Source organism: Haemorhous mexicanus, chromosome 22 (genome assembly GCF_027477595.1).
Source record: "Haemorhous mexicanus isolate bHaeMex1 chromosome 22, bHaeMex1.pri, whole genome shotgun sequence".
NCBI classification, from domain to species: Eukaryota; Metazoa; Chordata; class Aves; order Passeriformes; family Fringillidae; genus Haemorhous; species Haemorhous mexicanus.
Genome location: NC_082362.1, coordinates 4,401,618 through 4,415,621, shown reverse-complemented (window position 1 = coordinate 4,415,621; position 14,004 = coordinate 4,401,618). Strand labels below are relative to the sequence as shown.

The 14,004-nt window shown below is 53.8% G+C and overlaps 1 protein-coding gene across 4 annotated transcripts in view; it reads right to left on the bottom strand.

Moving 5' to 3' along the window:
• Window positions 1–14,004, bottom strand: part of ATP2A3 (ATPase sarcoplasmic/endoplasmic reticulum Ca2+ transporting 3) — a 57,155-nt gene that overhangs the window by 31,623 nt on the left and 11,528 nt on the right. For all 4 annotated transcript variants that reach the window (XM_059865627.1, XM_059865624.1, XM_059865625.1 and 1 more), the window contains exons 2-5: window positions 5,239–5,256; window positions 4,738–4,820; window positions 3,461–3,565; window positions 2,641–2,779 (exon numbers count right to left, since the gene is read on the bottom strand). In XM_059865627.1, the coding sequence (XP_059721610.1) occupies window positions 2,641–2,779; window positions 3,461–3,565; window positions 4,738–4,820; window positions 5,239–5,256 (345 nt within the window). The remainder of the gene's footprint in view (window positions 1–2,640; window positions 2,780–3,460; window positions 3,566–4,737; window positions 4,821–5,238; window positions 5,257–14,004) is intronic.

Here is a 14,004-nt window from a genome sequence, read left to right as displayed (position 1 = left end):
ACAAGTGTGCCCCCAGCCAAACCCTGGTGGTGCCCTGCCTGCTGTGCTGCATCCATTCCCCACCATGTCCCTGTCTCTCCTCTTCCCTGCAATCTCCCCCTGCACCCCCATCTTGCCTCTATCCCTGCAAAAAAACCAGAACACCCCCAAGGTGAAGCATCTGAGCTTCCTAACACCAGTCTTAACCCTGCTTCAGGTCTCTCTGGGCTGACTGGAAGCTGTTAACAGTGGAAAATGTTCTGTCTCCAAGACAAAAAACCATCCCTGGCTCTTCAGGCACGGCACAGTGGGCACAGGTGAAAGCTGCCCCATCCACTGCCACCTAACACCACCCAAGGCACTAGTGCTTCCTTTAAAACACATTTTAAGCTGCTTTTCCTGATGGGTTTCTTCCCCCTGGCTCTTCCTCCTGCTCCCTTATCGGCTGAACACAGCCACGCTCTGAGTTTTGGAAATACTGAGGGGAGCCCTGGCTCCCAGCCCCTCCCATCCCTTACACAACACTGCTGGCCTGGCTGCTAACGATGCTCTCCAATCCCAGACTGTAACCAGTGCTTCCTCCCGGGGCTCATAAACCCCACCAGAGCAGCAGGAGGGGGCTGGCACTGCTCCACCACCCAGCCAGTTATTCCAGCTGCAGATCCCAACGCTCCAGGATGCAGCAGCAGCATCTGCCAGACCCCCCCAGCTCCCTGTCACACCTGTCTGGGGGTGCCAGCACAGACCTCCCCAAAACATCAAGCACAGACTCAGACTCTGCATCTGTCCAAGGGGGCTGGAGCATCTCAGAGGGAGCAGAGCTCCTCTTCCCCTGGGAAAGGCAGGAGGACTTGCAAACAGGAGCTAAACCTGCAGAGGAAGACTCCTGCAACATCTGGGGACAGAGAGAGCCCTGGTGGCACTTGCTGCAGGGTGCACAGTGCCTTCTTTAGAGGACACAGTCTCCAGCTACACCAGGGAAGGTAGAGGTTGGATATTAGGAAAAGGGATAGGTTGGGTATTAGGAAGAAATTTTTCACTGAAAGAATAATAAAGTACTGGAATGCTCTTTGCAGGGAGGTGGTGGAATCACCATCTCTGATGTGTTTCAAAAGAGACTGGACATGGCCCTTGGTGCTTTAGTCTGGCTGAGGTGTTAGGGCATGGGTTGGACTCAATGATCTTAGAGGTCTCTTCCAGCCTCATCATTCTGGGATTCTGTGATTCTTATCCCACAGGACAGACCATTAGCCAGGTACTGAACATGTGCTGATCCCCCCAGCACCACAGATCTCCCCAGAGAAAGAGAGGAAAGCAGGGGGACACTGCCTGGCTGTGGCCACTGGCCCTGCCTGAGCCCCATGGGGTCACAGCAACCTCTGGTGCTCCAAAGGGAGGCTCTGCCTGCCCTTTTTGGGAAAGGCAAAAGCTGCCTGCACCAGGACTCACCTCCATGGCCTTGTCATAACAGGGCAAAACTCAGCAGGGCTGAGCAGCCTTCCAACTTCCAGCCACCCCCTCCTTGTCTCAGCCTAACAGGTTTCCTGCTCCCTGCTGCCAAATTCATTGCATTTGCACATGCAAACAGCAGCCAGCCCCTCCTGCCTGTGCTGTCACACATCCAGGGCATCACCTGGATGTCCACGGCAGGTTCAAAGCTTTTCCTCCTGGTGTGCTTTCCTATCAGGCACCTGACAGCACCCTCACCACTTTCCATAACCTCCTAAACCCACAATTTGCTAATAATTTGCAAAACCCCTCCAGACAGCCCAGCTCTTTCCATTCCAGTTGCAATGCTGATTGTGCCATTAAAAAGTAATATTGGGCTGCTGATGGGCAGGCAGTTTGCACTTGATATGGGGAAAGATGGCAGAATTTTATTAATAATTCATTCATTTAATTAAGGGCCAGGTCAGCAGCTGGACTGCATTGTCAGAGCTAGTTTGGGAGTGCTGCCAGCTCACCCAGCTGAGGATCTGGCTGCCTTGATCCTCCCTCCACTATTTTTTTATTCATCTTCCAGCTGAAGCCCAACTTGAAGACATAAATAACAGCAAGCTGGCTGGGCAAGGGAGGGATTGCAGCATGTTTCCACCAGCAGGGCCACGAGGAGGAAAGGAGAGGATTAGTTTTGTGGCTCTGGGGGTTTACGGCATCGTTTTAGGAACAAACAAAACAGAATAATTGGAATGAATCCTCCTCAGCTCTGCTGGGGCAGGCAGCAGACCCCCAGGCAAGCTCCAACAGAAGGGCTGGGGGGTACCACCCACCCAGAGGAAAATCACCCTGCAGCTCATCCCCCCTGCCTGGATGAGCAGCCCCAGCTCCCAAGGAAGCCTCCCCACACAGGTGCCTGCAGCAGCACCCAGCACTGGCCCTTCACCCACGCCCTGTCCAGGGATGTGTGTGGGAGAGCAGCTTCCAGAAACAGGGAATCTCGGTGGAAAATTAAAAGTTCTCCTTGTTCTTCCAGAAAAAGGGAAAACCCTCCCGAGACCCAAAACCCGCGTCAGAAATGGAGATTTTTTTTCTCCTCTCTGCTGTTCTCTACTGCCTGATGCTCAGGCGAAGCCTTGGTGGGCTGAAGAGCCTCAGCTCTGGGGATTCCCTGGCCAGTCCCACCTTCCCATCCAGCCCCACCCCGGGGTGGTGGCACCCTACCTGCCACCTCCACGATGTCCCCGGGGACGATGTCGCGGGCGCGGATGCGCTGCACGCCGCTGCGGTCGGCGCGGATCACCTTCCCCATCTCGGGCTCGTACTCCTTCAGGGCCTCGATGGCACTCTCAGCATTTCTCTCCTGCAAGCAGAGAGGAGCAGAGCTGCTGGTGCCAGCAGGCTCCTTCCCACCCACTGCAAAGACTGGAAAACCCAAAGCCCAGCTCTGGTTTTGGAATCCACTCCCACCACGGATGGGACGAGCAGTGCGTCTTCTTCAGCCTCTGCAAAATGCTTCCTGCTGGCTCAAACCACCCCAGGTCCTGGACATTGCCTGGACCTTTGGGGCTGATCATCTCATTCTTGGTTTGAGATGCAGTATGTCCCAACCAACTGCATTTTTCCCCATCCAGCAACCTCACCTCAGACCAAGCTGCAGATAAATAAATGGCTTTATAATGAATAGGTGGAAAAGAGGAGCATCACTTGCTCATTCCCCAGGAGGGACACAGTGAGGTGAGGGGCAGCAGCACTGTGGCTTTCTGTGGACAGACAGAGCAAAGACCTTCCCTTGGAAAATGCATTTGGCCCTGGCCAGGAGACAAGCAGTTTTTGCCTGGATAAGTGCAAGATAAGCTCCAACCAAAAAAAGACTGAAAGAACGAGCCAAGAGGCAGCCATATGTGCAGGGGATGGGGAAGCATGGCCAACATGAAAACTGAACCTTTGGAAAATTAATTTCTAAGGGCACGAAGCAATCAGACCTTCAGATGAAGGCTCTGAGCCTCGTGGAGCAGAGACCCTGAGGGCAGCTGTGCCTTACCTGCCACACCCCCACCACAGCGTTGGCAATCAGGATCATGATAATGACAATGGGCTCCACAAACGCTGTCGTGGTCTCCTCCCCCTCTTCAAACCAGGCCAGGATCTGGTGGCAAGAGAAAAGAAGGAGCACAATGTGGTTCAAACCAGAGCAGCAGCATCTTAAGAAGGATGATGGAAACAAGAGCCAAACAAGGTGGTTATTTGCTGGAGAGGAAACAACCTGGAGGTGGCCAGACCCACATGGTTTGGTCAAAGAGTGGAATTGCCACATCCCACTGCTGGAGCCTCCACTGCTCTGCTGGGACAAGCTGAAGCACTGAGCAAGTGGGGCTGGAGCAAAGAGCCATGCAATGCCTGAATGAGTGTCTGCAGCAGGAAAGCCTCTCCCTTTGTGTTCAGTGCTCCTGTGGGGAGACCACGGCCATGAGCTGATGAATGGAGAGACCAGGCAGCACTGCAGCCCCTCCTGAGCAAAGGTCAGTGAAGCAACACGAATAATCCGTGCAGTAAGAGCAGCCCTGCAGAGCAGGGGCTGACCTTGTGGCTTCCACCACCCTGAGCCCCCCTCTCCATCCCAAAAGGCCTCATACCACTGTACAAACGAAGCACACACACAAATGTTTCCACTCCATTTAACTGCTCATCCACCTGCACTGGGTCAACACAGCAGCACCTCTCTGCTCTGTCACAGAGGCACTGGCACAAGGACCTGAGCTCAGGCACAGGGCTTTACCTACATTCACTTCATTGCAGGCTGTTTTGGGAATGTATTAACCCCACAAGGGACCAGCCTTCCTCCTAACCTACCCATGGCCCACACCTGAAAGGAAGAGACAGGAGTCTCAGCTTTGCCATCCTGCTGCCAAACACACTGACTTACACTCAAAAACCCCCCAGTTGTTCTCCAGCACCTTGGTGGGAAACATCTCCTCACACAGAGATGCTCCCAAGGTAGGCTGTGGGCAAAACTGCACTGGCAGCTCAGTCCTGGGGCACAGCAAACCAAATCATCAGCCTGGAACAGCCCCCTGTCAACAACAGGCAGCCCAGGGAGCTCTTTGAGATCACTCTTGGTGCTTTTTGATCAGCATTACTGAAAAATCCTCCAGACCCATCTTTAAGCAGATGCAGTGATATTGCCACCATGCCTGAGAAACCACGGCTCTGCTGCTGCATCTCCTTCATCCCACAGGCACCTGCCCTCCTTTCCTCTTCAGATGTCACCCGAGGCTGTGTGTGCCCCAGAAGGTGCCACCCCAAGCTCTGGGTACTCACAAAGGACAGAAAAGCTGCCATCAAAAGGATGCGGACGAGGAGGTCTTCAAACTGCTCCAGTACCAACTCCCAGAGGGACTTTCCTGGTGGGAAAACATGAAGCCAAGCACAATCAGTGCTCAAAAAAAAAAATCCCCAGAAGACAGGTGGACCATTGAGGCCCTAAGACCCACAGAACCACACCCCTGCTTGCTTCAGGGCTGCTCCAGTGCCCCGTGGGCATTGGTGAGGACATGCAGCATTGCAGGGGGGGCTTCTCTCCAAAATGAAATGCTTCCATTTCTGGCACTGCCCTGCTTTTACTGGGTCTGGTTTGTAAAAATCCTCTCTGTTTCTATTCACAGAAGTAGCCTCACCAGCAGAGGGAAGCTCTACTGTCAGCCCAGCTTTCTCTGGGGTTAAAACCAAGATTAAAAGACCCCAAAGGTTTCCTCTTCCTTGTCCCCAGCACACTACACCCAGACTCAAGGCATGCACTGCCACCTCCAGCCCATGACTTACCTTCTTCTGCAGGGAGCTCTGTGGGTTTCCATCAACAGCCCAAGGAGCACAACAGAGCAACAAATGATAAAAATAAAAAGATCATTAGTGATTTGGACCCAGATTAGCAATCCCTTCCCTTATGCCTCACTCAGCATCCCAAAATGCAAATTTTTCTGCACAAATTCCCACATCAAGGCAGTTTGTCCTCAAACTTCTCAGTCCAACACCAAGTGAGCAGCCCTGGAAACTTCATTTCCCTGCTCAAGTGGCTCCAGCAGCATTTATTCCTACACTCAGCCTGCCTAAAAAAATATTCCTCAGGAGCTGCCCTCCGCAAATCCAAGACACAGAAGTCCAACCATCCCATAAAATGCCCTGCCAGAAACCCAATACAGCCCCACTGGGGACTGTAACTTTCAGACCATATTTCCTATTAATCTGTTGTACATTACAGCCTGCAAAGCTCTAGGAAACAAATCCAGGGATGATGCTCAGCTGCTCCAAGCTGTCCTCCTGAAGCCACCCCAGGGGGTGCAGAGCCTCCAGCCACACTGCTCCCAGCCAAACCCAAGCCCAGGCACCTGCAGAACCTGAGAGAAACCCCAGGGCTCCCCAGCACCCAGCACAGTTTGCCCAGGATTCCCACATCCCAGGAGGTGACTGGGACCCTTGTGGGCAGCCATGGGTCCCACCACCACTGGGCAGGGTGATCCCTAAGAGCTGAGCTTTTCCATGTTCCATATATTTGGAATCCTGCAGTTCTTTAGTGTCTAACTCCAAACTCCATGTAGAGTGTGAGCTGCTGCTTTCCCATTTTGGTCAGACAAAGCAATTCCTCCCCAGACCTGGGAATCAAGGACACCTCACTGCTTCAGTGCCCAAGAGATGTGAACAAAAGTGAGTTGGGGGAGCAAACTTGGGGTAAATGACTTCATTACCTGAAGCTGTAATTGGAAGATTAATCCCCAATATGCAAATGAACCAAATTTATAAAAGTGTGAAAACCCCTGACCTGCTGTCCATTTTGGGTGCAGCCCCTGGGGGGCTTCATCTGCCCCAAATGTACCTGAAGGCCCTTCAATAAATATAAATAAACTGATTTTATTATCTTAATTATGCCTGGCCTCTGTTTTTAGGTAGTCCCAAAAAGGCATCAGTGCTCCAACCCTGGTGCCCTCCAAGGGAATCCTCCTGCTCCTGGGCAGCACGGGGTGAGCTGGCCCTGCTGTGGGCAAGGCTGGCACCAGGACCAGCCCTCACCCAGGGAGGGCTCAGGAGTGACCCCCCTGATTTTGGGGGCTCATGGGGGTCTGTCTCCACTTGCCCCCATCAGAATCCCAGAGTGGGTTGGGTTGAAAGGGACCTTAAAGTTCCTCTTGTTCCACCCCCTGCCATTGGCAGGGACACCTTCCACTGTCCCAGGCTGCTCCAAGCCCCATGCAGCCTGGCCTTGGGCACTTCCAGGGATGGGGCAGCCACAGCTGCTCTGGGTACCTGTGCCAGGCCCTCCTCATCCTCACAGGGAAGAATTCCCTCCCAATGTCCCATCCAACCATACTCTCTGCCAGTGGGAAGTCATTCCCCTTTCCTGTCACTCCATCCCTTTTCCAAAGCCCCTCTCCAGCTCTCTTGGAGCCCTTCTAGGCACTGGAAGGGGCTCTGAGGTCTCCCCAGAGCCTTCTCCTCCCCCCAGATCTCTCAGGGTACTTCTGCACCCCGTGGGGTGAAGAGAAACAGGTGGGTTAATTCTCAGACTCAATGAACTCAAAGGTGTTTTCCAAACAAGATGTTTCTCCAGCTCCTTGTGTTTCTGGGAGGGAATAAGGGACCAGATGAGTCCAAGAGGAACCAGCCCAAGGCAGACACTGCTGCCCCACCACTGTGGCTGTCTCCAAACACCCCCTGAGTGAAAGCAGGAAGTGAAACCTGCTCATCTGTTTTCCATCACCTATTTTCATTCAGAGGAATGAAAAAAAAACCCAACCCAAACCTACCTTCACTAAACCAACCAGTGAAAACAAGAAGCCTGAATGTGCTCATGCTTCAAACCCTACCAGGTCCTCAGTCCTCACAGACACACCCACTGTGAGCTGCTTTAAACCCACATTCCCCCTGGGTCAGGCTGCTCTGATCCCAGACCAGTACACAATGCCTATCATTATTTTTATATATATATATAAAATTAATCTTGGAGCACCTTTAGTGTTTCAACTCACTCTGCAGAGCGTGTCAGAGCAAAGTGGCTCCTGTCCTCTCCACCCCCAGCTTCCTCTCCCCAGCCCAGAGAGCCTCCAAAATTAAAAGTAGAAGAGATCTGCTGCTGCTATTTCCATCCAGACTCCACTTTAAAGGGTGCAAGAGGGCTGAGGGCAGGCAGGTGCCCTGGGGGAGGCAGCTGGGGGTGCCACAGGTCCTGGCTCAGCCAGGGTGACTCTCCACGCTGAGCAGCCACCTGGAACAGCCCAGTGCTCTCAGGGCTGTCCCACGCTGTGCTTGCATCAAGAGTGGCAGCAGCACCCTTCACAGGGCTGGGACTTTGCATGAGATCTTGATGAAAGTTCACAAAAATGGGTTTCTGTGAACTCAGGAAACACGTGCACAGGGGCAGGCAGCTGAAACCCTGCAGGGGCACAGGGACACTGCCCTGCTGCCACCAAACCTCAAGGCAGCAATGCTGCTGCAGGCACCTCCCAAAGCCCCCAGTTTGAGCACAGTGACAACCAGGCAGCTCCTGCTGCCAGTGACTCCTTGCACCACTCTTCAAGTGGCAGCTCAGCACCAAAGACCCAGAGAAAAGGGGCAGAAAGTCACAGTAAGCCCACGGTTTTGGGTGTGAACTGATAAAAACACACTGGAAAACAGGAAGGTTTGGGGCTGGAGCTTCCTCCTGACACATCCAAAGTCTCCCTAGAAATAAGAGGGTTTGCTACTCCCCAAGCCCCAAGTTCTATGTGAGTCAGCCCCATGGCACCAGCAGTGCTGCCATGTCCCACCCTGCAGGCAAACCCACCACAGGCAGGGAACCAGGAAAATCCCAAACCTGTCATTCCCTTGGGACAACATGGTGAGTGCAAACAGGCTGGGATGGAAACTCCTGGCTGGCACCTGAACAGCCCCTTTCTTTGAAGGGTGGCTCAGCACAGAAACCCAGCCAGAGCACAAATGCAGTGACACCACCAGGGGTGGAAAGTGGCAAAGGTGGCTCAGAGAATCCCAAAATGGGTCACCCACATGCACCATAAACACCCAGCTTCCCCAGCTGAGCAGCCCCATCACAGGACCTGCAGCTTGTGGACACTTCTGTGGTTCCTCTGCTCCTGCTCTTCTGCATGGCAGCTTTGGAGAGCAGAGCCAGGAAAGTGGAGATATCCCAACAGCTGCTTCTTCCTGTGTGCCAGGTGAGGTTTGCTCACACCAGCGACAGCCACTCATTCAGGGCTGCTTCAAAAGGCATCAGAAAGATAAAATAAACAAGAGACAACCCCCCCCTCCCATGGCAAACACCACTGGCTTGCTGCTCCTGTCATTCCCCAGCGTTCACCCCTGCTCCAGCCATGCCCTGCACTTTGCAAGAGCCCAGAACCCTCCTGGCTGGGGGATCCACTGCCCCAAAAATAAGCAAATTCAGTCAAATTAAGCAAATTCAGATGTCTCAGGGCCATTCCCACCAGCAAAAGAGCACTGTCCCCTCTGGGTTAAGGCACCACCACCACCTCTGAGGGCTTTGCCTTGCAGGGATCCACAGCTCCAGGGATGCTGAGCATCTGCAACTTGCTCTGAGCTTGTCACATCATCACATCTCTCCCCACTGTGCCATCACATCTGTGGGGATGTTTAGCCCATGCCAGGCTGCAAAATCTCCACACAAGATGCTCCAAGGGTGTGCAAGGAGCTCAGGCACCCCGGGCAGCCGTGGGGCTGTTTCAGCAGGAGGTGAATCCCCAGCTCCTGCCAACTCAAACAGGGCTGGCAGCCCAGGGGCTGGGCCTGCAGCACGGCAGGGCACGGCAGCCAGGGGATGAAAAGGTAAATAAAGAGTGGTGGCACCCAGGAGCACAGCACAGCACTGCCCCAGGGCTCTGGGACAGCCCCTGCCCCGGGCTCCAGCCCCAGCAAACACACACAGGGACAGGCTGGCACTGGGGCTCTTCAGGGAAATGTTTGAGCTTTTCCTGCTGTAACAGGAGCAAAAAGTCCCTGGAGCACATCCCTGCAGCAGCTGGTGTTTCTCATCCTGCACTGATCCCACTCTGCTTTGGGGAAAGCGAGGAACAAGGTGACACTCTCAGAGGCCAGCACGTGGCAAAGCAACTCCTGGTGCACATTCCAGTCCAGGGTGCAATCCACAACAGCAAACATCCTGAAATTCCATTTTCCCTCACCATTTCAGGAGCTTCCCTTGGATAAAATCAGATTTCCCTCATGGGAAACCCTTCTGCCCCCAGATGATGTGGGAAGAGCATGATGCCCTCTGGGAGAATAATGATGAGCACCACGTCCAGCTTTCTGCTCTAAATAACTTAATTCAAGCTGTATTTCTATGTTGTAATCACTCTTCCCCCCCCCCACCTTTAATATTTTTTCCCTTATGCAGGGAGGGGGAAATGGATGTGCAAAATAATGAATCCAATTCCTTTGGACTTTGCTGACAGGCAGTAAAATAGTAGTGAAAAGGGCAAGAAAACCCTCAAACAACCCCAGCTGGGAGAGCAGCTCCTGTCCTGTGACACAAAGCAGGAGCCCAGGCAGGGCTGCTCTGGGATCCTTCCACCATCCCACACGACAGCAGGCAGGATAAACTGTTATTTGAACTGGCTGCCTTTCCCAGGGCCGGCTGCATGGGAAGGATCCCATCCTGCAGGGATGTCTGCTCTGCCTCAGCCCCGCTGACAGCCAGCACTGCACACCTCCACCCCCCAGAACTGCTGGGCTGCACGGGCAGGACAGGCTCTGCTGGGGTGTTCCAGCTCACACTCAGCCCATAAATCCCACCCTGGAGGTGAGGAGTGTGAAAGGCAGCGTTTGGGAGCTGTGTGCTGGGTGTTTCAGCCTTATCTGCATGCAAACACTCAAAGCCTGATGGTGCTAATGCTGCCAGAGGACAAAACTCAGCGGTCCAAGTGCCTGGCTGTGCATGACTTCACTCACCCTCACCACTTCCCTTCCTGCACAGCCCCTGAGCACCACAGCATCCCTGGAGCTGGCCCTGCACCGTGTGCCAGGGCAGGAGGTGGCTGTGCTCGGGCACAGTGGCACCCTCAGGGTGCAGCTAAAGGGACCTTCAGCCTCTGCCCCCACACCCCACGTTTGAGGGAGCTGGGGCTGTTTGGCCTGGAGGAGGCTCAGAGGTGCCCTTATTGCTCTCTACACCTTCCTGAAGGGAGGCTGGAGACAGGTGGGGTCGGTCTCTGACAGAGCCAGGGGACACAGTCTCCAGCTACACCAGGGAAGGTACAGGTTGGGTATTAGGAAAAGGGATAGGTTGGGTATTAAGAAAAGGGATAGGTTGGGTATTAGGAAGGAATTTTTCACTGAAAGAATAATAAGGTACTGGAAGGCTCTTCCCAGGGAGGTGGTGGAATCACCATCTCTGATGTGTTTCAAAAGAGACTGGACATGGCCCTTGGTGCTATGGTCTGGCTGAGGTGTTAGGGCATGGGTTGGACTCCATGTCTTAGAGGTCTCTTCCAGCCTCATTATTCTGGGATTCTGTGATCCCCACCTGCTACTGCACCAACGTGGGGGCACACACACCCCAAAGCTCACTTAGCCTTCCCCCAGAAGAGCCCCAAAGGTTAAACCCACCAGGCAGGCAGCCCCCCGAGACCCAGGCTGTCCTGGGGCACCCCCTGGCAGGGGGGCACTGAGCCTGAGCACCCACAAGGGAAACCCCAGCCCTGGGGGGGGCACAGCTGCAGGGAGAGTGTGTGAGCCCCCAGGCCTGCAGCCAGCAGAGTTTCCAGCTGTGCTGAGCCTCTGGCAGCACAGGAAATAACCCTGCAGGAAAAACCACCTCGGGGGTGCAGCACTGGGGACACAGAGTCACAGACTGGTTTGGAAGGGAATTTAAAGATCATCCTGTTCCAGCCCCCTGCTTTGGGGATGCTTCCACCATCCCAGGCTGCTCCAAGCTGGCTTGAACACTTCCAGGGATGGGGCATCCATCCCCATCCTTGGGGGATGCCACAGCCAAGCCAAGCTCTGCTTTGTACCACAACCAGGTACAGTCCCAGAGGGTTCAGCCCTTCCCCTGTCCCCCAGCACCCCCAAGGAGCTGGTCCCAAAGCTGGGGGGGTTTCCTGCAGTGCTTTCCCCTGCAGGGCACAGGCAGTGGTGGCTCTGGGTGTGCCCTGGGTGGGGAGGCCCTCCAGCCCCAGCCCTTATTTGCCTATCTCCTCACAGCTGCTTCTTCCTGTGTGCCAGGTGAGGTTTGCTCACACCAGCGACAGCCACTCATTCAGGGCTGCTTCAAAAGGCATCAGAAAGATAAAATAAACAAGACACAACCCCCCCCTCCCATGGCAAACACCACTGGCTTGCTGCTCCTGTCATTCCCCAGCGTTCACCCCTGCTCCAGCCGTGCCCTGCACTTTGCAAGAGCCCAGAACCCTCCTGGCTGGGGGATCCACTGCCCCAAAAATAAGCAAATTCAGGCCAGCTGGGGAAGGCAGCAGCCCAGGGTGGGTGAGTAGCACATGAGGAGGGATAGCAGAGGTTTAAGGGCCAGAAACATTCTTGCTGTTTTCCAGGCAATGCTTTAGGGTAAAATGATCCAATTGCTTTCCTCACTGGCACCTGGGCTCTGTCAACGGCTGGCAAAAAATTCAGCCCCAAAAAATTCTGCTTTGGGTCACAAGGCTTCCTGGGGCAGACAGAGCTCCAGACCAGCTGCTCATCCCTCCCTCAAACTCCCAGGTTCTGAACCCAGCCCAGCACCATCGATGCCCCCAGGACAGTGAAGGGGTCCCAGTGGAGAAATGGGGGCACTGCTCGGCCAGAGGGGAAAGCTGAAAGCTCATTTGTTCCTTTTTTGGCCAGCTGAGCTGCTCTCAGCAGGTCAGGGACCAGCAAACGCAGTGATCCTGGATGTGCCCCCCAAGAGCAGCAGAGCACCAGCAAACCCAGCCCAGTGCCATCTCCTTCTCCCCAGAACATCAGAAGTGACATCCCTGTGCTGAAGGAGAAGCCACCAGGCCCATGCCCCACTGTCCAGGGACAGGGAAACAGGACTGGAGGAGGGACTGTGGCATCAGACCAATGGTCCAAGAAGCAGTGTGAAATAAATAAGGAAAGCCTCACCCATCCCAATTTAAACTTCCCTTCCTTTATTCTTGGAAATGGCTCATCCCCAAAATGTTGGGCAGCACAAGCTTCCCCTCACTGCAGTTCAGGGGGTCCTGGCACAGGGCCACAAACCCTGCCCAGCCCTGAGCATCCTCCTCCCATGCCACAGAAAAACAAATTGGTTCCTTGCCAATATCCCACCTCCTTTCCCTACTGCCAGGAAAACAAGGACAGAGGATTTTGCCCATTTTGCTCTGAAAAACGAAGCTGTCACTCGGGCTTGCCCCTCCAGTGGTGTTTGCAAGAATAAAGTCTTGGAGACATTGAAAGGAAAAACCTCAGGGAAATGGGGCTTGAAGCCCTCACCCCTGTCCCCATCAGCACCCCCAGCAGATCCTGGGATTGCTCTGGGAGTGGGAGGGAGTGGGAAGGAGGAAACCCATGGCTCCAGCCAGGGATGGATTATTTGAGCAAACTAAAAGCAGCAGTTTGTTCCCTCCTGCACCAACGCAGTGGAAAGAATTTCCAGCTCCGGCTCCCGGGTGGAAAAGCTAAAAATCTGCTTTGAAATAGTAACAGTTGTGGAAAAAGGAGAAAACAAACCAAAAACCCCACAGCCACTACAGGAGCTTGAAGAAAATAAAGCTAAAGGTTCCATGATTTTATTTTTAGTTTTGGGGTCGTGTTGGGTATTTTTTTGCTTCTTCCTACCTCTGCTTCAGGCAGGCCCTTTCCACAAGTGCAGGGAAAGGCAAGGGAGTGACCCTGCCTCATCTGGGAACCTTCTGCCAAAATTACCACAACCCCAACCAAGGCACATGCTGCAACCTCAATACATTCTCTTCTTCCACCCCAGAAATATCATTTTATTTCCTCCTTTATCACCCTGAACCCAATTCTTTGGCTAAGTGTCAAGTAAATAGGGAATCTCTGTCTCATTGTTTTGGGCTCTGCTGCAGCCCTCAGCTGCTCCCCAGAGCAACCCCCAGAGCCAGCAGAGTGGCCAGAAAGCCCCAGCCAGGCCAGGGGCAGTGCAGGGGGGGTCTGTGCCCCCTCCAGGCACACTGGGCAAACTTTGGCCTCTTGCAGTGCCTCCAAAACCCAGTGAAAAAACTCAAGAACATTTTCCTGGCAGGGCTGGGCAGCAGCTCAGGAAACCAAGCACAGGGAGCTGCAGAGGTGGCACTGCCAGGAGCCCCAGGGATGCCCTCACTGCCAGGTCAGCTCAGCACCAGGAAGATGCAAACACTCCAGGGGAAGAACCAAAACTGGGTTGAGTCTTTCAGCTGAATTCTGCAAGAACTGGGAAAGAATGAGGTGGAACCGTGTTAGGGATTTTTGTTTTTCTAAAAATCCCAAAGGATTTAAGAAAAAATCCAATTTTTCCAAAAAATATTTGAACTGAAAAGACTCCAGGTAAGAAAATGAGACTAGGATGCATTTTGCCACAGGGATGTGTTTGATTCTGGAGGAGAGATGCTGCTCAGAACACAGCAAATG